General features: G+C 39.0%; 3 protein-coding genes and 1 pseudogene across 3 annotated transcripts; 2 read left to right on the top strand and 2 right to left on the bottom strand.

Moving 5' to 3' along the window:
* Positions 1-1181: 1181 nt before the first annotated feature.
* On the top strand, positions 1182-3754 carry LOC113750347. Its single transcript, XM_027294337.1, has 5 exons — positions 1182-1515; positions 1863-2056; positions 2163-2196; positions 2742-3361; positions 3482-3754. The coding sequence occupies exons 1-5, from the start codon at positions 1182-1184 to the stop codon at positions 3752-3754; spliced, it is 1455 nt and encodes a 484-aa protein (XP_027150138.1).
* A 2606-nt stretch (positions 3755-6360) lies between these two features.
* LOC113748636 lies at positions 6361-7185 on the bottom strand (annotated as a pseudogene).
* A 4202-nt stretch (positions 7186-11387) lies between these two features.
* LOC113750346 lies at positions 11388-16843 on the bottom strand. Its single transcript, XM_027294336.1, has 7 exons — positions 16822-16843; positions 16365-16497; positions 15815-16283; positions 15274-15655; positions 15019-15121; positions 12522-14088; positions 11388-12017 (listed from the first exon to the last, which is right to left on the bottom strand). Exons 1-7 carry the CDS (start codon positions 16841-16843, stop codon positions 11388-11390), a joined length of 3306 nt encoding a protein of 1101 aa, XP_027150137.1.
* A 1298-nt stretch (positions 16844-18141) lies between these two features.
* LOC113750344 lies at positions 18142-20006 on the top strand. Its single transcript, XM_027294335.1, has 3 exons — positions 18142-18217; positions 19079-19308; positions 19770-20006. The coding sequence occupies exons 1-3, from the start codon at positions 18142-18144 to the stop codon at positions 20004-20006; spliced, it is 543 nt and encodes a 180-aa protein (XP_027150136.1).
* Positions 20007-26507: the final 6501 nt, after the last annotated feature.

Below are 26507 nucleotides of genomic sequence, written 5' to 3'. Positions count from 1 at the left end.
TTAATGTACAAAAAGTTGCTTGAGAAATTTTTTGCCCAAAAATTTTGCCCAAGAAAGTTCGTGAAACCATACATTTCATTTCCCCCTGTATCTAAAGCTTAGCAAGCAATTTCACCCAGCCCGAAGATTTTTTTTTTTCTACTTAGCCCAAAGAATTGGGTGTTCAACAAGTACACATGGTCAAGGCTATTCAGCTATCTGTCATATCTTGGCCAAAGGTTCCATGAACTCAAGAAAATTGGCAGCTGATGTTGGAATGGGGATTACATCCGGATTGGCTGTGTGGTTGAGTTACTTTACAGAAATTCTTTTTGTATTGCTGTGCATCTTAGGATGTGTAAAATGATTCTTTAGATCATTAGAGATGACTGTTGATTTAACAGGGGAAGATTCCCTTTGTAAAGTTGATTTTCTCATGATTAATAAAAGTACAAATTTTGTGAAAATTTTTTTTCATTCAAGTTTGAATTTTTTTTTCTCATGACTGTAGATTTTCGCAATTTTGAATTTAAAAGAAAAAGTTTATTCAAGTTTTCGATATTTTTCTACGTGTGAGATAAACAAGTCAAAGTTGGTCCTTTCCTAATAAGTACTATTTCAGTCAATTCCTTAAAGAAAAAAAAAAAAAAAACGGTTGGCTAAGCAGCAAAAGGATTATAGCAAAAGTCTGCTGACTAGTCGTTATCAGATTGTTCAACCTGGGTTATGCGCATGACCAAATAAGTGATTACGAAGAAACATCGTTTAGGCGATCGCAAATTCTGACTTGTTCATATTGTTTTGGGCTTAGGGTTAAGGTTTATTTTTCTTCTTTACACTTTGAACAATCAGTTGACCGTGATTGTGACGATTTGTCTCCTCTCTGAAGATGTCGTCTTCCCTATACCCCAATCTAAGCACTATTTTTCTTCAGTTACATTGCCCTTCTCCCCTTTTCATCTACATCATTTTTAACCCATCTGTGGAATCCCATCTTTTTGACAAATTCAAACTGCGACGACTGCTAATGATCTTACTCGGCTATAAATACATATATATGCAGGGCAATGGTTCTCATTCAAGAAAACACCACATCGTTTAACCATCTACCCAGCAATAGAAATTTTATCACATAGCTATAGTTTGAACTATAAATCAGTTGACCCTTGAGACTTTGACGCAACAACATATCTATCTACCCAATGAGTACCATTGCTTCTAAGCTAGATATGGCCTCCGAAGAAGATTTCTGTAAAGATTATTTGCTGCTCAATCCAAAAGAAGCTGGTTTTAGCGACCTCCTTCGCATCTTCTATTCACGCGAATTATATAAAAGAGACTTCTTTGATGCCCCGGAGGCAGACAGCCTAAGAGGCCTCCGCCGCCGATGGGTAGTTTTTGTGTCTGTCGTGGCTCAGATGCTCCTCCTTCAGTTGAAAAAACCTTTGGCTGGCCTAGGATCTACTCTGGAGCTGTTGCTGAATTATCCATCCAGCAATGGTGGCTTTGGCGGACTTTTACTGCATTTTCTTACGGGTTTGTTTGAATTTCTGTTTTATTTATGTTGGATGTTCCATTAATTCATATACATTACCTCGCCGGAAAAATCATAGGCGTAAATTCATTGCTGCATGCATGCATGCAAAAGCATATTATTATGCAACACAGGGAAACTGGATTAGGCACCAATTTTTGGTGTCAAATCGTAGTCTATTTGACATAGATCAATAAAATGTGGAAGGCAACTTTTGATTAGCTAGAGAAAAGAATGATCATAGCGGCCATTGAAATCTTGTATATGTTTCATGGAGATCGTTGTTTATTTCATGCAACGAGCCAAATAATACGGTAACTGTATGGCCTTGTGTATGCTTTAATTGCAGGAAATGTAGTAAAGCCAGACAGGTCGGCTGCAAATTTTAGGTCGCTAGTTGCGAATGTGGACACGCGAGTGGATTTAGACGGAAGGATCAAAGCTAATGACGAGAGGTATGGTGCGGCCTTGTCTATAATGGCCGCTAAATTAGCCTATGAAAATGAAGCCTTCGCCAGAACTGTGGTCACAGATCACTGGCAGGTAATTTATATGTAATTTCAGGACGTGCAATGCAAGTTTCATGTTATATTGCCTGGAACAAGTTTCAAGTCTTTTTTTTTTCTTTTTTCCAATTCTACTCTTGCAGATGGAATTCTTGGGCTCCTTCAACTTTTGGAATGGTCAGTGGCTCCGTTCTCCTCTTTATGTGAAATTTTACTCATTTCTTTTTCTTGTCAAAAGACAACCATTTCTTGCCACTCATTGTTGCTGACCATTTTGGTCTCTTAGTGTAGTGGTGATAATGCGTATAATTAAGTTGCAAATTAACATGAATGATGGCCATACTTTAACATGTCAAAATGCACATTAACAAGTTTCCTGGTTATCGGAAAATACAACCTATATATTTTGTTTGATATAAGAAAAATGCAAAAGCTGACTATATATGAAGGAAACTAATGAATTTAGACAAGTTGGACTTCAAATTCTCTACTCAGTCTTTTGTTCCCTGAACTTGGAATTTTTTAGTGAAAGTTCCAAGGTTTTTCCTGGTTTTAAGCTGATGCATGCATTTACGTTTTCATGGAAAGCCAAAATATTCAGGACAATATTGTTAGTCAAGAGTTGAGAAATTATTGAAAGTAAACGAATAACTCTTTTAGCAAAGTAATGCAATTCTGAAGTTTGATTTACAATTTACAACTTGTCTACCCATTCCATTCAGATTATGAGGAATCATACACAACACAAGCCATCATTTTCGAAGACAAGATAACTAGTGCTGATTCTAACCTGATTGAGGTGGCATTTCGAGGGACACAACCGTTTGAAGCTGATGATTGGCGTACGGATTTGGATATTTCGTGGTATGATATCCAAGGAGTGGGTAAGATTCATGCTGGATTTATGAAAGCCTTAGGCTTACAAAAACGAAAGGGTTGGCCAAAGAAAATTGAGCAAGGCTCAGGTGGAAAAGACTATGCCTATTACACAATAAGGGAAATTTTGAGAAATAGATTGAGGGAAAATCAGAATGCAAAATTCGTGGTAACTGGACACAGCTTAGGAGGGGCGTTGGCAATTTTGTTTCCTGCCATACTGATTTTACATGAAGAAAATGAGCTATTGGAAAGAATGGAAGGAGTGTACACTTTCGGGCAGCCTAGACTTGGAGATGAGCAATTTGGGGAGTTTATGAAGGACAAGCTTAGATTTTATGGTGTAAACTATTGCAGATATGTCTACAACAATGATATAGTTCCAAGAGTACCGTTTGATGACAAAACCCTCATGTTCAAGCACTTTGGCCTTTGTTTATACTTCAACAGCCGCTACCGAGGGCAGGTAAAAAAAAAACTTTATTCCTTTCTTTATCTATTCCCCAGTATTTTTTTTCCTTGTATTATTTTATGGGAGTGATCTTATAATTCTTTTTCTCTTATTTTGGAACTAAAACCGAAACAGATTCTAGACGAAGAACCAAACAAGAACTACTTTTCACTGCTGTCGTTTATACCCAAGCATTTGAATGCCGTTTACGAGCTGATTAGGAGCTTCATTATCCCTTTCACGAGAGGAATGGAGTATAGAGAAGGGTCGTCTGTGATCATTTCTAGGTTGATAGGATTGGTCATTCCTGGATTACCAGATCATGGTCCTCAGGACTATGATAACGCCACCAGATTGGGGACCTTACCCTTCTGGGACCCTCCGTTGAAAGGCCTGAAACAAGAATGACATATATGTTGGCAAACAAAACCAAGCATAGAAGTATTTATTTATTAGTTTTATTGGAGTTAGATTTTTAGTAGTTGTGTGATTTAGGAATTTGTGTTTAATTTCTTATGTAAGTGATTTCTTTTCCAACAAGTTTGGTAGAGTATAAATAAAACATTATTTTGGATGCTTTGTAGAAAGATTTTGGAAGAGTTTGTCAAGTTTTCTATTGTGGTGTAATTTTTTTAAGTGTTTGAGATTTCAATAATATTCTAAGTTGATTGTTTTCTTTTTTTCACATATATTTCAAGCGATTGTTTTATCCCTTCAATTTTATAACTCTACACGCATTGATTATTCTTATTAGAATCCTAAAATTTTGGTTCGTACAATAGGTACACAAAATGATATAGAGGAATCATACACCAAAACCAAAGATTGCTACTTTTATGACAAAACCATAATGATCAAAATAGGATTCCCTTTTTGGCTTCCTTAACTTTGCAATAATGTAGTCATAATGGTTATTTTGGGGATCATTAGATTTTTTTTTTCCATTTATTTTAGAGCAACGTCTAAGGCAGTCAAGCAAGCTGCTGCTCTTCTCATCAAGCATACGTTTTCGTATTTCTACTTTTCTCTAGAAAACTTGTTTTGACAAAGACCACTTTATCATGATTTAACCTACTTACAAAGTCCCAGTCTAAGCCAATACCAGTTTGGACGCTCAAATGTTTTTTTTTTAAAAAAAAAGAAAAGAAAAAGCCTTCATTATGATGATGATGCTATTTGCTCACCATAGATTTTGGTTTGTAAGTTGATCCAAAATGACAATGTCTGATGTCAATTCTTTCACGAGAATTTGCTTTTATGTTGGTCCATAGTGTTGCTAAGGTATTGCGACAGTCTTGTACGTACCATATCATTTGTTGCATGTGACTTTAGGTTTTGTTTGAAAGCTTTGATGGTGGCTCTAGCTTCTTCTGGAAAATTTTAACTGCTACAAAGCTGCAAATGCCTCGACCACTACTAGAAATGTTCAATTGAGTTTCACATGTTTGAGTACTATCCAGATTGAATTATTTGACTGCAACACTTGGCTATGAAACGTGGATATGATGAACTTAACTATTGGATTTTGATCCAATGGAAATGTTCAATTGAGCATCATCATCATAATGAAGGCCTTTTTTTTTGTTAATTTGAGTGTCCAAACTGGTATTGGCTTAGATTGGGACTTTTAGGACGAATTTACTAATGTGACATCACTACAACAAAATAACCTTTAACGGCATTTAAAAGTGTTCGTATAAATAATCTAACCTGACACTTTACCTTTCCTCACACCTCGGACGAGTGTCGTCCCTTCCAATGTGGGGATAGGCTCGTAACATCTAAATGTGTCAGGAAAGCTATGCTGTTATAGCATCCCATTTGCCAACAAAAATTTCTTTTCTTGATAATCGAAAGTGTCAGGATAGCTATAGTACAACATTAGGATATCGAATTCTATGCTGACACTTTTAACTGCCAGGAATATTTTTTTTCTTTGATAGAGAAACAACCTGCAGGTAGTGCTCCCTACCATACATTCCGTCAATCAGAAACCCAATAGACTAGTAAAATTATCCCAAAGAACAGCATGCATATAGGAATCTAAAAGCAAAAGTCAATGCTCAAATATACTTTGTTGAACTAAAAGTCAGGAACAAGTACTAACATAGCAAATCCCTAACAAGGACAAACTTGAAAGATTCTCTTGTGCACAAACTAAAAGATTCTCTTCCCTAACAAGTAGAAAGAACTTGCAGTAGCTTCCAAACTTTCCAATGAAATGAGAACCTTCAGTCATAACCACGAATACCCCATCAATCTTCAGCTGGTTCACCTGTGCACAAAGTTTGTTGGGATCATTAGATCATCCTAGCTAGCAATAAAATTCCATAAAAGCCACAATGTAAGTAAGTGCATATATTACCAAAGCAATTGGTGCACCAAGTGCATCTTGAATTGTTTGTTGCAAATCATACGGTCTAATCAATTGGTCACTTGGACTCATTGCAACTTGTATCTGTATTTCATACTAGTTTGGTCCAAGAGCTTGTCCCCCGACCTCATCCAATGTGGTTCCGAAGATGAGCAAATGACTTTTTTCCGGTTGTGTGGTTCATCTTCTTTTCCCCTCTAGCTTTCTTGTTCCTCTCACTTAGTTTCTAAATTTCAAAATCATAACCAAGATTACAGCATTGAATAAACACAATTTTATTAAGAATGTTGTAGCTGATTTGTACCTTCGCTTCTTCACTTTTCCAATAAGTCCAAAGTTTTATCCATTGCTCTTCCTGAACCCTTACATCCTTTTGAAACCGAGCTTCAGCATTTGGCACAGTAGGATCAAAATATGTAGCCTTTAAATCTGCCTTCCAACTTCTCCATTTTTTGCCAATAGATCTTAAGGTCCAAGCTTCCAGTCCCATAGGCAAAACAAACCTTTTCTGAAACATAATTAGGAAAAAGAAAATTAACATAAATTCACAATAAATTTTTTATAAAGTATACATAATACAAAAGCCACCATTACCTTTTATGAAAAAATTCATTAATGTGTGAAAAGCATAAGGAACCACTTACAAAAGCTAATCTTCAGTGTAGTTTGTATGTCTCTCGCATATCTTAGTCCACTTCTTGAACCCATTGACAGAGCATTGTGCAGTAAAGATTGCTGCTGCTGCTAAGAGAGACGGGGGAACCTAAGCATTTCATACTCGAAGAGGCACAGCTTAACGATAAAGAAGGACAGAAGCTCCAACTAGTCATCAGAAGATTATTGTCAGTTATTAGGCAGATCAAGATAGTGCAAAAAATTCACATACACTAAATACGAAACAATACCTTTTTATTAGATTGAGCAGCTTTAAGAAAGCGCCTCATGAAGACATAAGGAGTAGGCACTGAAAGATTAAACTGCAAGGTATTGATCATTAAGCTCTCCTGCAGCAAGTCACAGTTCAATTTTAGTTATATGACAGAGGAAACCTTCATATATCAAAGATCAACTCATAGACAATAGACGTCATAACAAACCTACTATCTCAAGCATGTCATTTCTGGAGTAAGCCCTGTCAGAAATCAATATGAGGTCTTCAACGACAGGAACAGAAACTTCTTCATACTTACAAGCCAGAAGCATTGCTGTCACTCCAACAAGTTGAAGTTTCTTGCGTACCACAGAGACTGTTTTTAAGAACCTATCTATTAGATTGAAAGTTAAATACAAGGTCTCATCCATCAGTTCAAACTTGTAATGCACCTGTACATTCAGAACTACAGTGTTAGCCGCAACCTTTTTCTTACTTCTGACAGTTCAGAATTTGTAGGAATGCCAAAGTAATGTGAAATTATTTCTTTACCTCTATCAGCCAATCAATAAGAATGCCCCCTCATCCTCTCATTGATGTCAAATTGCCGTGCCATGTAGTTAGATGGGACACAGCTAGATATCTACATGCGAATAATGAAATAAAACTGAAATAAAGATAAGAGTCTGTCGGCAAATGAGGGATCAAATATCTGCAAATCTTTTTTTTTTTTGGGGCAAAAGCCGCAAGACATTACTGTCACTTCTTTCAAACACTACCATATATCACAATTAAGAACTGGTTGTTACTTTTTTTTTCCTCTTAAGCAGGAATTAGAAGAAATCTGTAAAGACAACAGTGCTCAATTCGAGTAGCAGTTAGCAAAGATGCTTCAGTTTTTTTTTTTGAGGTAAAGACCCCTTTTATTTTATTGCCCGTAACACAAACCTACAAACTGAGCATAGGCCGGTCACGCAGACAGTCCTTTAATAAGTCTAAGAGAAGGAAAACCTAGTTTGTCCATCCTGACTGCCTCTCTACCTAGCTGTGGAAGGGTGTATGCTTGGTCATAAACTCTAATCGGGTCATGCGGATGCAAGAGACTCAATGATGCTTCTATTAAATCAAGTGAATTAATTCAAATTGAATAAACTAGGTTCTCTCTTTCACTGGCCTATCAACATGTATCCTTGTAAGACTCTTTCACATGAAGTATCTGGTGACATGAGATTTATCTGTAATCACTTTTCTAAGATTCACCAGTTTCTCGGTTATCTACTTGACATTTTATCGAACAGGTTATGGGCAACAAATCCGTAACAAAATAGTCGCACGAATCAAGTAGACAACCGAGAGGAATAAAGCTGAACAACAAATGCACTCAAATCATAAACTATTACTACATCCATTTCAATCTCAAACAGATGGGACTAATTCTAAATGTAATCAATTTAGGGCAAACTTTAAAACTTAACCCTCACAATTCAACACAATACAATACACAGTTTCAAGAATAGCTAATAATGTCCAATAAAATCTCAAGAAAAAAAGGGAACAACTTGAAGAATGGAAAACTTCTTTACGGTGACATTTAGCAAAAGCATTATCTAATTGCTCACAAAATAAAAAAAAATTACCATGCAATTACATACCTTCAATGGGAAAATAAGGAAAGTTTGTTTGCAGGGAGATTTGGCAAAAAAAAACTCCAAGTGTTTTGGCGTTCGAGATAATTTGCAGAGGATAGTTTGTCGCGGAGAGAGTGTTTCTTGTGAGAGAGATAAGAAGAAGCAAAAAAGAAGCAAAATCTAATTCCAAAACTTAACCCTGCAACACTCAAGAGCGCCTAACAATGTCACATGAGTTGAAGTACTCGAGCATGTACAAAAGGAATGCCCACTTTTTCTTTTATTTTCTTTAGGGTTAATGTAACATACCTCCTCTGAGGTTTTTGACAATTACAGAAAGCTCCCCTCAAGTTCTAAACTCCACTGCTATGGAGTACGATCTTGATTTATTTTATCAGTTCCCAATTTGTGTGATGTTATTCTAATTTTCCATTGCTTTTAGTGGTGCAAGTTGATGCGGAGGAAACAAAACACAAAAACTTCCATTCACCTGCAGATGTTGCTAAAAGCACAGCAGTTTCATTCTTCGTATTTCTGAGCAAGTTCAGTAAAGGTATTAAAGTTTTGTGTCTGCTTTATCTTTTTTTATAACTTTAATTTGTTTTGGGGGAAAATAATGAAACAGTAAATGATATTAGTTCTTTTGCCACTAAGTTGGTTTTCCAAACAACTTTTTACTTTTCCAACATGTTATCTCACTTAAAGTACATCAAGAAAAAAATACTACACCATTATTCTGTAAGTAAGGTTTCCAACTATACTTCATTTCAATGCAAACGTAAATCTTTTGCATACTTACTTGTCTTGTCTTTCTACTTGACGCACGAATAAGGGAGCTGTCGGAAATAAAGAACTTAGACTTGTAGATTTTGTCTGCGAGGAGATAGAAGAGAAAGATATCAATTTTGTTCAGGAATACTTCTTCCCCAATGACAATACCCCTATCTTACACTTAGCCATAGAGCATGGAGTTTTTCAACTTGTACAAGAGTGTTTAAATCGTTTTCTTGATCTAATTTGGTATGCAGACAAACATACCGAACGGTTGTTATTGCATGCAGCTATTGAGCATCGTCGTCGAGTGGAGATATTCAATCTCATGGTTGCTTTGATCGGAAAAAACACAAAGGCCCATGCCCATTTAAACGTTGAAGGGGCAAATAATTGCCTTCATTTGGGAGCAAAATTGGCTTCTATGCCTCGACTCCATTCTGTCCCTGGTCTTGCATTTCATATGCAGCGAGAATTGCAACGGTTTGACATTGAGTAGCAGCAGTGTTGATTAGACGTGCAAAGATGGCAATTATGTGAAGGAGAAATAAGAAATGAAAAAAAAAAGCATAAAGACATTGTAAATTAATTATTATATAATGATGAAAATGACTTTACACAAACTGGAATTAAAATAGTAATTGATATGGAAGAGGTCATAGATTCTGGAATAGAATCCTCAAGAAATGCCGATTTGTAAGTAAACCGGGAATGAGGATCAAGAACACAAAGGAAATATATTCCAAAGCTACCTTCTGTCCAAAGTCACAAATACTCTGACCAAATTGATGATGGAACTTGTTACATATTCTGAACATGAAGTGACCTGTTAACTGCTAGCGTAAAACAGCACTTAACATGGCAAAACGGTTTTACTAAAACCCGTCTAAAACGGCAGACCATCTCTCATCGCTCAATTTCTGAAGAGAGTTTTTGATTACTCTATCTGCCTGTATTCTATCACAAGGCTAGCCTGGAATCCATATGTTCACAAGGGAAGAATATTCATCCTTACAGCGTATTCTTAAACTAATCACTGCAGCTCCCGGTGGCTTGCTTGATAATCTGCCAAGTTTTTTGCATGGCCAGACAAAAGATAAAGGGTGAGAACCGAGAAATGAATGCAGCAATCACTCAATAGATTCTCTTAAAGCTAGTGTAGTATGCTGGTGATAAAGTTGCATTGCAGAAACCAGTCAATCCCAGAAAAGAGCAAATTAATGTACTTTTTTGTCCTATGTTTCTAAACTTTATTCCAGGCTTATCTAATGACGCCAATACAGGAGACATTCCTTAAGTAAATTAGAGACAATCATCACTTAAAATTAACTAAAAATTTAAACTTCTGAACCAAAATAATTTTTCTCTTACGATTGTGAACCAGCCTTCTCTTTGGCCCCTGGCAGTATTAGATTAATTTTCTTATATTATGCGGCTCATGTCACGGCGTCTTGATTGATAATCCACCAAAACTTCCGACCTGCCCAGAGGCCCCAGTTCAGAAGAAAAGGGTGAGAACTGGAAAAAATGAACGTACCAGATTCCTAGACAATTCCTAAAGCTAGTACTATGCTTTTGCCCTATCCTGTGTCTCTTAAATTTCAATCCACGCTTAGTAAATTACTTTAATACTGAAGACTATCCTCATTTTGTTTAGAGACAATATAACTTAATCTTCGTATACCCAAATTATCTTTTTTTTTTTGTAACTCTATGTCGCATAAAATATTCAAATAAAATTCTTTATAGATCTACACCTTAATCAATCTATCCTACCCATTCTTAAGTTCCTAGTGTATATGGAATTACTTCATTATCTAGTACTAAATCAATGAGTAGGCAAAAGATAATTAAAAAAGATAATTAAGCTAATAAGAAAAGCTTTCATCATGTTGGAATAATTCATCATCTCAGATGCTGACTAATCCTTTCATCCATAAACATCAAAATACTAAAAGAAGGAAAAAACAGAACATCCCCTGCCATGATTATGTGGTGACCAGACAAAATTAAAAGCTCTTTTTGTTTTTGGAATACTCTTTTTATCAGCAAAATCTAATTCCAAAACTTAACCCTGCAACACTCAAGAGATCATTCCCAACAATGTCACATGAGTTGAAGTACTTTTGATTCGAGCATGTACAAAAACGAAATCAGCAAAAGTACTTATCATGTACTTTTGATTCGAGTATAGTTGCACATCATCACACGGGCACGTCATGACTGAAGGACACCTATAAATCAGCAAAAACGAAAACTGAAACCCAAAATCAATCGAATTCAAGTAGAACACATCTAAACTACCACACGAAATTGAACAAACAATTAAAAGGAACAATTGGGTTGCCTCCCAAGGAGCGCCTTTCTTTAATGTCTTTGGCTAGACATGGTAAAGTGTCACTGATTAGGACACGGTGGTGCGTCTAGCCGCATTGTCTCCACCTCTCTACCTGAAAATCCTTCGTAATAATATTTGAGACGGTGTCCATTCACCACAAATTTGTTGTCTGTCTTAGCACTTCGGATCTCAACTGCACCATATGGAAAAACGTGAGTAACAATAAAAGGTCCAATCCAACGGGAACGTAGCTTACCTGGAAATAGCTTGAGCCTTGATTGGTATAGGAGGACCTTCTGACCAACTTCAAATGTTTTCCTTGAAATTTGTTGGTCATGAAATGTTCGGCTTCTCTCCTTATAAATTAATGCATTTTCGTAGGCTTCATTCCGAATCTCCTCCAATTCTTGCAAATCCAACTTCCGTTGGGCACCGGCCTCCTCTAGATTCATGTTGCATTGCTTTATCGCCCAAAAAGCCTTGTGCTCAAACTCTACTGGAAGGTGACACGGCTTCCCAAATACCAACCTGTACGGTGACATCCCTATAGGAGTCTTGTACGCCGTCCGATAGGCCCAGAGTGCGTCCTCCAACCTTTGGCTCCAGTCTTTCCTATCAGGGCGCACCATTTTCTCTAAAATGGACTTAATCTCCCGATTCGACACCTCTGCTTGACCATTGGTCTGAGGGTGGTATGACGTTGAGACCCTGTGGAGTACACCATACTTGCGAAACAACGCAGCTATGGTTCTGTTGCAGAAGTGTGTTCCCCTATCACTGACAATAGCTCTTGGCATTCCAAATCGCACAAAAATATTAGACCTGATAAAATCTGCAACTACTTTCGAGTCATTAGTTCGAGTGGCCTTAGCCTCCACCCATTTAGACACATAATCAACTGCCAGCAAAATATATATAAAACCAAAAGAAGTAGGAAAAGGCCCCATGAAATCTATACCCCAAACATCAAAAATTTCAACAAAAATCAACGGGACTTGGGGCATTTGATCTCTACGGGCTATATTACCTACCCTTTGACAGCGATCACATGACTTACAAAACACATAGGCATCCTTAAACAATGAAGGCCAATAAAATCCACTTTCTAAAACCTTATGAGCAGTTCTCTTGGGTCCAAAATGACCTCCACAGGCAAAAGTATGACAAAAAGCTAAAATTGATTGAAATTCCATTTCACTTACACATCTCCGCATCACTTGGTCTGCACACCTCTTCCATAGGTACGGGTCATCCCAGATGAAGTACTTGGCGTCGCTCTTCAATTTATCCCTCTTCGACTTTGGCCAACCTGCAGGAAAATTACCAGTTACCAAATAATTGACCAGATCAGCATACCAAGGCAATTGAGAATTTAAAGAAAATAAATGCTCTTCAGGGAATGCATCCCTCAATGGTTCCTTATCCTCTCCAACGGGTATACGACTCAGATGGTCAGCTACTAAATTCTCTGAGCCCCTTTTATCCCTTATTTCCAGGTCAAATTCCTGTAGTAGCAATATCCACCTGATGAGCCTTGGCTTTGCATCTTTCTTGGTCATCAGGTACCTTAATGCTGCATGATCAGAAAATACAATCACTTTAGCACCTAACAGATATGACCTGAATTTTTCTAGAGCAAAAATAACTGCAAGTAGCTCCTTCTCAGTAGTGGAGTAATTCAACTGGGCCCCATTCAGGGCGCGGGATGCATAATAGATAACGTGAGCTGCCTTTCCCATTCTTTGCCCCAACACAGCCCCTACAGCATGATCACTGGCATCGCACATGATCTCAAATGGTAGACTCCAGTCAGGGGGCTGGATGATTGGGGGTGAGGTCAACAACTCTTTCAACTTGTCGAAGGCTTTCTCACATTTGGCATCGAATTCGAAGGTTACCTCCTTTTGTAGGAGTTGGAACAACGGGGCTCCAATTTTTGAAAAATCCTTGATGAACCTCCGGTAAAAACCTGCATGTCCAAGAAAAGAGCGTACCTCCCGCACACTAGCGGGGTAAGGCAAAGCAGATATAATATCTATTTTAGCCCTGTCAACCTCGATGCCCTTAGACGATACAATATGACCCAGGACTATCCCGTGCTCAACCATAAAATGACATTTTTCCCAATTAAGCACAAGATTAGTCTCTATACACCTTATCAGGATCAATTTCAGGTTATCTAAACATGTATCAAAACTATCACCATACACACTGAAATCATCCATGAAAACTTCAATTATTTTCTCCACATATTCAGAAAAAATACTTACCATACACCTCTGGAATGTTGCAGGTGCATTGCACAACCCGAATGGCATTCGTCTATAGGCAAAGGTCCCGAACGGGCACGTGAAGGTTGTCTTCTCTTGATCCTCTGGTGCAATTGCTATCTGAAAATATCCTGAAAATTCATCCAAAAAGCAATAGTAAGCTCTACAAGCTAAACGTTCAACCATTTGGTCAATGAAAGGAAGAGGGAAATGGTCCTTTTTGGTGACGGCGTTCAGCCTGCGGTAGTCAATACACTGCCTCCATCCAGTGGGTTTTCGCACTGGCACGAGTTCACCCGTTTGGTTGGCCTCTACCGTCACTCCTGCCTTCTTTGGGACTACCTGGACCGGGCTCACCCAAGGGCTATCTGATATTGCAAAAATAATCCCCACATCTAACAATTTCAAAATTTCCTTCTTCACCACCTCCATCATGAAGGGGTTAAGCCTCCTTTGAGCCTGTCGTACAGGTTTGGCATCCTCATCTAGTCTAATCCGGTGCATACAGATGGCCGGGCTGATCCCCTTAATGTCCGCAATTGTCCAACCTATCGCCTCTTTATGCTCTCTAAGGACCCGGATCAGTTTCTCCTCCTGGGTTTTTGACAGTGCCGATGAGATAATCACCGGGAGTGTCTCATTATCACCCAGATATGCATATTTCAGGTGCTCTGGTAGAGGTTTCAACTCCAGTACAGGTGCCTGCACCACAGATGGCAATACCCTCTGGCGAGGTTCGGGAGTAAAAATAGGTAAGACTTCATACCTTTTCGTGGTGGTCTGCAATGAGTGTAATGCACCTATTGTGCATTTTAGATCTTCATTCCACTCCACCTCAGGAGTCGTTTCCAACTCGAGGTGCTTGGTCAAAGCTACCTCCAACTCATCCCTGCCAACAGTTTTCAAATACTTCCTGCACCGCAGGGTCAATAGCACTCACAGAAAAAACTAGCTAAAGTTGGAGTTTGAGGAATATTTCATAGTATCAAAGATATTAAAGTGCACAATTTCCCCATCAAATTCCATGGATAAGGTACCCTTATTAACATCAATTTTTGTTTGTGCTGTGCTCATAAAGGGTCTACCTAACAACAACGGTGAGGGATCGGGGGAGTGGTCATCATCCATATCAAGTACATAAAAATCAGCTGGAAACACCAAATCATTAACTTTTACCAACACATCTTCAACCAACCCATCAGGATATACATTAGTGCGGTCAGCTAATTGAATGATTATTCCAGTTTCTTTTAATGGACCTAGCTTTAGAGAAGCATATATAGATTTAGGCATGACATTAATTGATGCTCCCAAGTCCAACATGGCCCTTCTAATCACAGTGTTCCCTATCCTACAGGGGATAGTAAACATACCTGGGTCCCCGCACTTTGGTGGAAGCTTTCTCTGCAGGACTGCTGACACATTCTCCCCAACAATGACCCGTTCATCTCCCCTCAACCTCCTTCGGTTGACACACAAGTCCCTTAGGAATTTGGCATATTTTGGTACTTGTTTGATCGCGTCTAACAGGGGGATATTTATCTCAACCTTGCGAAAAACCTCCAAAATCTCTTTTCCTTATCCTGCTTTTTTGATTTTTCCAACCTGCTAGGAAAAGGAGGCGGGTTAGTTTTAGCTGTAATTATTGGGTCGGGAAGTACCTTTAGATCTGCACCATTGTTGTCCTCCCTTTCAAGCTCATTTTCGATCTTTTCCTCATCTTTATCCTTAGGGATCACAGGTTCAGGCCCCTGAATTTCCTTCCCGCTCCTTAGGGTCATTGCGCTTACGTTCTTCGGATTTAATTCGGGCTGAGATGGCAATTTACCTTGGTTCTGGGAATCCAAACGGTTGATTGTTGTGGCCATTTGACTTATCTGATTCCTTATATCCTGCATTTCGGAGTCCGTCCTTTGCTGATTTTGCACCATGGTTGTCATCATTTGTTGATTTTGCGCCATGGTTGTCATCATTTGTTTCATCATCTCCTCCAAAGATGGACCAGAGCTTGGGGGCGGAGGTGGTCGGGATTGGTATTGCTGCTGGTACCCTGGTGGCTTATTTGGCACAAAGTTAGACTGCCTGTTCGGTGTAAAGTTGGGTTGCCTATTCCCTCCATAACTGAGGTTGGGATGATCTCTCCACCCGGGGTTGTAGGTGCTTGAGTAAGGGTCGTACTGCTTCCTTGGCGCGGGCGCGTGGTCAGCCATGTTCACCTGTTCTGCAGTTTCTTCCTGAATCATTGGGCACATATCTGCAGGGTGACCTATACCAGTGCAAATCCCGCATACCTTGGCTTGTGATGCATTTCTCACAGCCTGTTGCCTAACAAACGCAGTCAACTCAGTTAGCTGCTGCTGCATGGAGGGTGTCTCTACCTCATTCACCCTGCGTATTGGACAATCCTCTCTCGTACCGAATTGTTGTGAATTCTCTGCCATCCTCTCTATCAACTCCCGTGCTTCTTGAGGGGTTTTGTTCACCAGTGCCCCTCCACTTGCAGCATCAATTATGCTCCTGTCCCCGAACAGGAGCCCCTCATAAAAATACTGAATGAGCAACTGCTCACTTATCTGGTGCTGGGGACACTTGTGCAACAAGAAGTTGAACCGTTCCCAATACTCATAGAGCGACTCCCCTGGATGCTGCTTGATCCCACAAATTTCTTTTCTTAGACTTGCAGCCCTGGACGCAGGAAAATATTTATCCAAAAATTTTTTCTTCAATTGGTCCCACGTGGTGATGCTACCTGGTGACAGGTAGTACAGCCAGTCCTTTGCAGAATCCTTCAAGGAAAAGGGAAATGCCCTCATTTTTATCTGCTCTTCTGTAATGCCCGGGGGCTTCATACTGTTGCACACGACATCAAACTCCTGCAAATGCTTATACGGCTCCTCACCTGGTAAACCATGAAAAGAGGGTAAAAGAGAAATCAGACCAGATTTTAACTCAAATGAAGTGTTTTCACTCAAACTCGGGAAAGTAATGCACAAAGGCTGCTGATTTAAATTAGGGGCAGCCAACTCCCTTAATGTTCGTGCATTAGCCATGGGAATTTCTTCTTGCTCCAAGTCACTCGAAGTGCCACCAAATGAATCTGTTGGTTCGACTCCTGACTCAGGTCTCTGAGATGTAGCACTAGAGTGCTCCTCTCTGAGCTGTCTGGTTTCCTTTCTCGTTCTACGCGCGGTCTTCTCTACCTCAGGGTCAAAAATCAAATCACCTGTACGAGAAGATCGAGGCATACACTAGAAGAAAACCAGAAGATTAGGACAAAAAATGAATTTAAAAAGAAACAAATAATAACGCCAGTCCCCGGCAACGGCGCCAAAAATTGACAGGTTGTCGAAGCCTGTGCAATAATAAAACCTGCTCGAACTAAAAGTAATTTCTGTAGATAGCGGTAAGCAGGGTCGAATCCACAGAGACTGGGAGTAATTGTTTCTTTTCAAATTCACAGTGACAAAAAGGGGGGTGTTTTTGTGTAGAAGGTGACACTCAAAGAAGTCCAAATAAAATCTAAGAAACTACTAAAAATTAAATAACAAAATATTAAAATCAAATGAGTAATAATTAAGGATCTAGCCAAGAAATAACTTCAGCAATGGTTCACCTAATTGATCATCGATGTAGAGCCAATTCCAATTATTTACCAATAAATAGGTTATAACTACCAAACAAGCGATGGCAGTCAACCCCTCCTTACTGTGCCGGTGATCAAGGTACGCCCGTTAATCACTGCTCTAATTGAGAAATAATCCTAGGTACGCCCGTAGAATTTAATTCCCCAATTGCCTTACGTATTAGAGGAGCCCTATTCTAACCAAACAACACACTACCAGGGTTATTTTAGATTAGCCCGCGTATCCCCCCTGACACGAATCTAATCGTGCCAGTTGCCACTATTTTGAGGTAATTAAACAATTACGGATTCAATACCCCAATTGACAATAGATTACCAAATCAATTAATTATCTGGATCCAAGAAAATCAACTAATTAAATAACCATAAGCATACTAATCAGAGAATACACGAATACCAATAAATAAAAGGGAAAGATTAAATTAAATCGATCTCACAGTTTTCAGGTGACCCAAAGCATCCGTCGTTTCTTGACTAGAACGAGGGGATTAGCTCATATTGGATGAACTAAGCCCGCGGGAAATTTCAGCAGAAGTCACGGCCATTGTATGCATTTCAAGAGCCGCAATTCGTCAAACACTTAGAAAGCAAATGTAAGGCACAGGTAAGAATTGAAGCCCTTTCTTGTTCCTAGCATCCGCAGAGCAAAATCATTCACAAGGTGCAAGAAGGAAAAGTCAAAGAAAGCTGACAAAAAGCTTCCTCCTCACATTCGTACATGTCTTAAGCCAAAAAGTAAAGTACAAGGGAAAAGTCAACAATTTTCTTTGCTAAGCTAAAGACGAAAAGCTAAGAATTAAGCCAGCCCCCATCTGATCCTCCTTTTCTTCCCTTTATTGCGGCAGCTCACAGCAGGAAGAGAAGCCCTCCGTCAGTCATTCCTTTGCGAAAATTACCAAAATGGGCGTGACATCTCCTGTTCCAAAAGTGCCCCTGGGACAAGCTTTATCATCTGAATTCTTTTCCTGTCAATTTGGTACCTGTTATCATATTTTCGTTCTACTCCCTGAAATATATGTAAATTAAGGAAAATGAGTAGAATCCAGCAATTAATCCACATCAAGTCAGGTAACAGGGGAAAATAATAATAAAATAAATAGATAAATTTTAGCCTATCACTCAAATTCGTTTTTGAGGAATATAGTGAATCAGTTAATGATATTAGTTCTTTTACCACTAATTTGGGTTGCAAATAATGTTTGGTCCTGTACAGTGGTTAATGCTCCGGCATTTCTTAAGCTTGGATTCTTTGAATTCTCATGGTCTTCATTTTTTTTTTTCAATTTCCAACTTCAGGTATTGACTACTCAAACCTGGATTTTTTTTGGAATATTCACGATTTTTCATTTCTTTCTCAGTTATTAGTACGTAGATTACTGTAGCTAAACTCCTACAAATTTATGTGAATGGGTTGGCCATTTTTTAGAAAACTTTTATATTATTTCTTAAACACTGTTGTCCAACCAAAATTTTACTTTTCCAACATATTATCTCTCTATAGTACATCACTAAAATACGACACCGTTATTCTTAAATAAGGTTTCCAAATATACTAAATTTCAATTTAAACGTAAGTCTTGTCGACGCTTACATGTCTGGTCTTTCTATTTGTTGCAGAAATAAGGGAGGTGTCCAAAATAAAGGAAAGGCACCTGCAAGCACTTGGGATTGTAGAGTTTGTCTGCGAGCAGTTAAAAAAGGAAGAAGATATCAATTCTGTTCAGGAATACTTCATCCCTGATAATCATACCCCAATCTTGCACTTAGCCATAGAGCAAGGAGCTTTTGAACTTGTAGAAGTGTTTAAATCATTTTTCTGATCTAATTTGGTATGCAGGAAGAAACACCAAACGGTTGTTATTGCACGTGGCCGTCAAGCATCGCCAAGTGAAAATATTTAATCACATAATAGAGTTGATCGGAAATAATACAAAGGCCTTTGCCGAATTACAAGCTGATAAGGGAAATAATATCCTTCATTTGGCGGCAAAATTGGCTTCTACATCTCAAGTCGCTTCTGTGCCAGGTCCTGCATTTCAGATGCAGCTAGAATTCCAATGGTTCAAGGTACGTAATGCCTTGTTGTAGTAATTCTATTTTAAACCGTCTTTACAAAACCTTGGATTAGTCTCCTTTGCATGCAAGTTTCTTGCTTAACCAAGCCGTGGCATATATCATACTTCTAAATAGTACGTTTTGGATCTTTTAATCGTACTTTTTCATATCACATCTACATTACACCATATTTTAGTATGATAGTTGCCTGCATGACCCTAATGGCTACTGGATATAAACTAAAAAGGCAAGTGTCGCCTTAAAATATATGGTGTAACAAAAACAAATGCCAGAAAGTGTAATAGTGTACCCAAAACTAAAGCCTTCTGTTACGTAGCGTCCTTGGTTTTCTCATTTTGTGTTATGATGGTTATTTCGCTATAAATTATTTGCCCAGTGCACATAGAAACCTAGTATTAGCAATTAGAGTGCATATAGAAACCTAGGCTAATCCTCTAATTAACTGCATGCAGGCCGTGGAAGCAATAGTCTATTACGAGTTAAGGATAAAAAAGAATGACAAAGGAAAAACTCCTCGAGAATTATTCTCTGATACCCATGAAAAGTTGCTAAAGAATGCAAAGGGATTGACGAAGGATTTATCAAACTCGTGCATGGTGGTAGCTACTCTGGTCGCAACAGTTGCATTTGCTGCTATGATCACCGCACCCGGTGGCAATGATAGTGAGGAGAAATTTCCAAATTTGTGATGAATTTTAAAAAAATTCTACAAAAGGGGTGATTTTGGTGAGATATTCCGTAGGGGGTCTTCGCATTCGGGGAATGCGAACTCAGCAGAGGCCAGTAAAATTTTTGTGCTTTTTTTTTCGGAGGCAGAGATCTTTTTGTATTAAAACAAAATGTTTAAAGATCTCGCATTGGCGTTCGCATTCCTTAAAATTTTTTTTTTCAGGGGGCAATAGAACTCGCATTCGCGGAATGCGAGCTCAATAGAGCTCCACACTAAGTATAATTTAAATTTTTTTGCTTTTTTTTGGGAGCTAGAGAATGTTTTCCAGAAAATAGTAAGAGCTAAATGCGAGCTCCTAAATAAAATTTTTCAAATAGCTTGCATTTGATAAATTGGACCTCCAAAAATTGTATTTAATTTTTTTGTTAGATTTCGCATTTATAAGTATGACTTTCAGAAAATTAAATTCAAACTTGCTAGAAAAAAAATTTAAAATGAAATTTACGAGCTCCCACCAAAATGTAAAATTAACTGTAAATGTTGTTTGTTTTGTAGAATTTGCCTTTACTAAAATGCTGTCGGTAGTAAAATCTTATTTTAAAAGCTCTACTAAAATTTTATATTTCGGAGAAATGTTAGAGAAATGTTATTTAAAAATCTGTAATTACCAGAGGAATAAATTTTTTTTATTTTAAAACTTGCACATGCCTAAAGTCATCAAATATGTGCTCAAAAAAAATCATATTTCTTTTATATTAAACAAAATTAGTAATTGTACGGTTGGAAATACGTTATTTTATTTTTAAATGGTGGAAAAAGTACACATGCATAGTTCTTTCTATTTCATATATCAATATAAAAATAGAATGAAATTGTTAACATGTAAGGTGTTGACTATATTTTATAAATAAAATACTAACTTTTTTTCCTTTTTTATCAAATAAATTTTTTCTATCAAATTCTAATTTTCCTTTGTTATTAATGAATCGTATTTATTTGTTGACACCGATGAATATTAGTTATAAGAATCTAATAGTTAATAGTCAATAATATCTGTTACAATTTCAACTGTAATTTTAGAAATTTCATAACGCGATGTTATTTAAAAAAATTATATAAGTTATTTTTATGAAGTGCATGTTATTTGTTTGGTAGTTGAAAAGGAAAAGAAAAAAAATTAAATCAAATATCTAGCGATTAAATCTTGCGTGTTTTACCTTTTACAATTATTGGTAGGATTACTATTTTGATTAAAAAATAAAGCGATAATCAAGGCAAATTTATTGTCATGCAAAAATCCTAAAACCCTAAGTGTTAAAGCCGTAAAACACTAAATCGTAAATCTTAGAAACCAAATCCTTGTAAACCCTAAAACATTAAATCAAGGTTGTTGGGTTTATTAAAATCCATTAAAAAATATTTTTGCGGCACGATAGGATTACTATTTTAATTAAAAATCTAAAGTCCTAATCAAGGCACACTATTGTCAAACTAAAATCCTACAACCCTAAACCCGAAAGTGCTATTCTCCTAAAACACTAAATCTTGATCTCTAAAACCCTAAAACCCTGAATCCTAAAAGCCTCAAACCCTGAGTGCTATCTCTAATGTAGTCAGTAGCTGAACCAAAGATATGATGTTTTCTTTTGTCTACAACTCATTTAGTCTTCTCTTTTGTTGCAGAAGCATGTGCCACCGATTTCTGTTCCTCAAAATAGCTGGAAAAGTTGTGAGAAAGGTAAAGGAAAACGGCTGTGTCACTTGCCGAAGAGAGAGACAGATCCGAGTCTCGGATCCGAGGATTGAATATAGATCCGAGCTCGGATCTTTAGGATCCGAGAACTTCCCATGATGGATCCGGGGTCGGATCTTCTGACCTCGGATACACTCCTCCAGAAGTACAGACGAGGGATCGGATCTCTCTTTGCTCTCACGGATCCGAGCTCGGATCCGTGCCATTAAATTTTCAGTTTTTTCGCTTCTTTCCTTTTTCCTTCATTTTTGCTCCTAATTTCTTGTGTACTTTATCCTCTGGACAATCCTTACACTTCTTTCAGCTCGTGCATGAATTTCATATATCGATATCCTTCACAATTTCACAAAATTAATGCATTAATTCACTCATTTAATCCAATCATTAATCCACTCACAATTTCACAGAATTGAACATTTTGGCCATTAACTTGAAATATTGGAAAATATTTTAAAATTTTTTTACAGAGTTTCCCCATTAAAATGGACAAAACTCCCTGTCAACAACCTCAATTTCAAGAAAATTAACCACAATACAACATTTCCAAATAAAATTCCAACATTTTTAAGCCATAGACAACTCAAATCATGCATTTCAAGACACAATCCCCATAAGATAAAGTAATCCCTCCCCTACACTTAAATTTAACAATGTCCTCATTGTGAAGAAGGTAATAGAAACTGAAACTTCCCTCAAAATAAGTGGTGATTCAATTTGAAGCCATTAATCCTCACGATCATCCAAATTCTGTTGGTAATGAAACAAAAGAGTACAAAAAACCTTGAGTAGCACAAGTGAATCCAATATGAAAACTACAAAGTTTAAACCGAACACAATACACGAAAAATATAGCAACAAAAGATGTAATGAGCTAAAGATCTTCATGACTGCTCAGAACGAGGGTCTACTGCCTCCTTATTTCCATCAGAACGGGAGTCTACTGCCTCCTCATTTCCATGTGATGTACCAATATGCCCCTCCTCCTGCTGAGGCGTCGGAGTAGGTGACCGGCGGATATGGAAATGATCCTCGATCGCACGAAAACGGCGATCATGTCTGTCGAGTCGCTCTGTCATCATCCTCTCGGTCTGGTCAATGCGCTCGACGACTCGTGTCTCCATACAGCAGATGGCATTGAGGAGCTCTTGCCACTTGGATCGCAGCGGAGGTGGTGGGCGTGAAACGGGTGGAGAAAGAGTTTGTTGTGCCCCTGTCTCTTGAGCTTCTGGTTCCTACTGAGTGTGAGGTGGGGGCTGAGCAGAAGTCGAAGCTTCTCCAGTGTCTCGAACCAGAGAAGCTCCAAAATCTGTAGAGATATTCAAGGATTTGAGTATCGAGGCACTGACCTCGTCGGCGGACCTAGTGACAATGGTTCGCTCGCTTCTGATAGAACGGTTATTTGGCGTATTTTGCACTACTATCTTGTCCTAATTTTGGCTATTCACGGTACTAAGAATTGAAATTTCACTCATATTCGATATTTGTGTGAATTGTAGGTGGTAGGCATGAAAAATGATCTTGCGGGATGAATTTCCAGAAGACTCCACGCCTTGGAAGGCGGACGAAACCGAAAGACGGACCGTGGTCCACGTGAACCCGGAACGTGGGATCAGAACTCTGGAGACAACACTAGGCTTTGCACCAGACGTTTCCTGCTTTGACTCTTATTTGTGGGCGGCGGCTATAAAGCAGGATTCAGAAAGAATCAAGACCGGAGCTTTTAATTCTCTTTTTTCTACTTTTTTGTCGGACGCTTTTTCCTGTTTTCCTTCTTTTACTTTCGTTTCGCCTGCGGCTAGCGGCTAGCGGCCAGACATTGAATATTTCTGCGGATTGCATCTGGGCTCTGTACAACGGAAACCCTTTTTCACTGTTTGCTTTTGACTCTTCTAAATTCCGTGAGATTCCTCTTGTGTTTTTCCAATTCTTCGGAAATCAATTGAATGTACTCAACTAAATCACGCGGGATTGACACGATGAGGAGCGGCTAATTTCCTCCTCTACCCAAAGGTTGACGCGAAGGCGCGGTCCATAATATCTGTGAGATCTAACCGAATCTTCATTATTTCCTCCAATTAATTGCTATTCGTGCGTTTCCTGAATTAATTGTTTATGGGTATTTTATTAATTGAATATCAACGGCCGGGTATTTGGTTTAATTTAATAGCCTACTGCCACGTTAATTAAATAGAATCCGTAATTGTTCATTTAGTTAGCGCCCCGTGGTAACCACCATAATTGGCTTTATGATGGGGAAACGCAAGATCTAATTTAAATAAACCCTCTTAGCGTGTTTATTGGTTAGGGTTGGGTTCTTCTAGCTTTAATGCAATTGGGTAATTAAATTTCTACGGTCGTACCTAGGGTTGTTATCTGGTTAGAGAAGCAGTCAATGGTCGTACCTTGACTGTCGAAAAAGTAAGGAAGAGCTGGTTGTCAGAGCTTATTGATGGCTATAACCAACCTAGTGATAAATGGGTGAAATATCTTTGCATCGATGAGCATTTAATTGGACCGTGCCTGAGCAGTTGATCCTTTGGGTAGAACTTTTGTTAATTGCTATTTTCAGTGAATTGTGCTTTGTGAGTTAGTTTTGAATTTTGTTTGTTTTATTTTATTTTATTTGTGTGCCTCCCATTGAAAATCCCCCAATTCTGTTCTACTGATTTGGAAAGAAATAATTTCCTACCTGCTCCCTGTGGATTCGACCCTACTCACCGCTATATACAAAATTTGTAATTTTCTTGAGTAGGAATTTATTATTGCACAGGTTCGGCACCTGTCAATTTTTGGCGCCGTTGCCGGGGAACTGGTGTTTGGATTATTTATTTCTTTTCAAATTCAGTTTTTGTTTTATTTTTATTTTATTCTATTCTTCTTGGTACTTTTGCTGGTTTATGCCCCGTTCTTCTCGCACAGGTGAATTAGTATACGATCCTGAGGTTGAGAAGGCAGCGCGTAGGCGGAGGCAAGAGACCAAGAGGCAAAAAGAAGGGCACTTATTTGCTGCAAACGAGTCAGCGGAAGACGAAATAAGCATGGCCAACAACCAAACATTGAGGGAGCTGGCTGCCCCGGAGCTGACTCACCAGCCCTTATGCATCACATTCCCCGCTTTGGCTGAGAATACCGCTTTCGAATTGAAGTCGGGGTTGATTCAACTCTTACCCTCTTTCCATGGTCTCTCTGGCGAAGAACCCCACAAGCACGTAAAGGAGTTCGAGGTGGTCTGCTCTAGTATGAAACCTCCTGGGGTCACTGAAGAGCAAATTAGACTGAGAGCCTTCCCGTTCTCTCTCAAAGATGCAGCTAAAGATTGGCTGTACTACCTACCAGCAGGTAGTATTACCACATGGGCGCAGCTGAAAAAGAAATTCTTGGAAAAATTCTTCCCTGCATCCCGGGCTGCGAGTTTGAGGAAGGAGATCTGCGGCATAAAACAATACCCCGGTGAGTCCTTGTACGAATACTGGGAAAGGTTTAACAAGTTGTGCACTAGATGCCCGCAGCATCAAATTAGTGAGCAACTGTTAATCCAATACTTCTACGAAGGGCTCCAATCAACCGATAGGAGTATCATCGACGCTGCAAGTGGGGGAGCACTGGCAAACAAGACACCAAGGGAAGCGTGGGAGCTCATCGAAGCCATGGCAGAGAACTCCCAGCAATTTGGCTCCCGTGAGAGCAACCCTCCCCGTAGAGTCAACGAGGTAGAGATTTCATCCTTACAGCAGCAAATGTCAGAACTGACGTCAGTTGTTAGGCAATTAGCCATGAGAGACGCGCCGCGAGCGAAGGTGTGTGGAATATGCACTAGCATGGACCATTGCACAGACTCGTGCCCCATTTTGCAAGAGGACGGGGCGGAACAGGTAAACATGGCCGGAGGCGTGCCCGCGCCCCGCAGGCAGTACGACCCATACTCCAATACGTACAATCCGGGCTGGAGGGACCATCCCAATCTCAGTTATGGGAACAGGCAACAAAATGCATTTCCAAATCGTCCACCAGGATTCCACCAGCCATGGCAACCAAAATCGCAACCCTCGTCCTCCAACTCAGGAAGTTCTCTGGAGGACCTAGTCAAAAACCTGGCCACGACTACTACCAACCTGGCTACGACAACCGCCCAGCTCCAGCAGGACACAAAAGCAGGCATGAAGGATACAGGCTCGAATAAGCCAAATGGCAACTGCCATCAATCGCTTGGAGTCCCACTCTTATGGAAAGTTGCCATCGCAACCCGAGGTAAATCCCAGGAATGTAAGTGCCATGACGCTGAGGAGTGGCAAGGAATTGGAAGGGCCTAAAGTGGAAAGTTCAAAAAGCAAAAGTGAAGAGGAGATAGAGAAGGAAATTGAAGAGGAAGGGCGTATTCGCAAGGATTCTAAGGTAACCTTCACGTCTCCGCCCACTATTAAATCTAACTTACCTCCTTTTCCTTGCAGGCTGGAGAAGACAAAAAAGGTAGAGAAGGAAAAAGAGCTTTTAGATGTGTTCCGAAAATTGGAGATTAACATCCCTTTACTGGATGCAATCAAGCAGATACCGAAATATGCTAAATTTCTCAAGGATCTGTGCACCCATAAGAGGAAACTGAGAGGGGACGAAAGAATAGCGGTGGGAGAGAATGTGTCAGCAATGCTCCAAAGAAAGCTTCCACCAAAGTGTGGAGATCCAGGTATGTTCACGATCCCCTGTAAGATAGGGAATACACCGATCAGGAAAGCAATGTTAGATTTAGGGGCGTCAATCAATGTGATGCCA

Source organism: Coffea eugenioides, chromosome 10 (assembly GCF_003713205.1).
Source record: "Coffea eugenioides isolate CCC68of chromosome 10, Ceug_1.0, whole genome shotgun sequence".
Lineage (NCBI taxonomy): Eukaryota > Viridiplantae > Streptophyta > Magnoliopsida > Gentianales > Rubiaceae > Coffea > Coffea eugenioides.
Note: the sequence above shows the minus strand (reverse complement) of the source record. Positions and strands in the feature narration are given on the sequence as shown.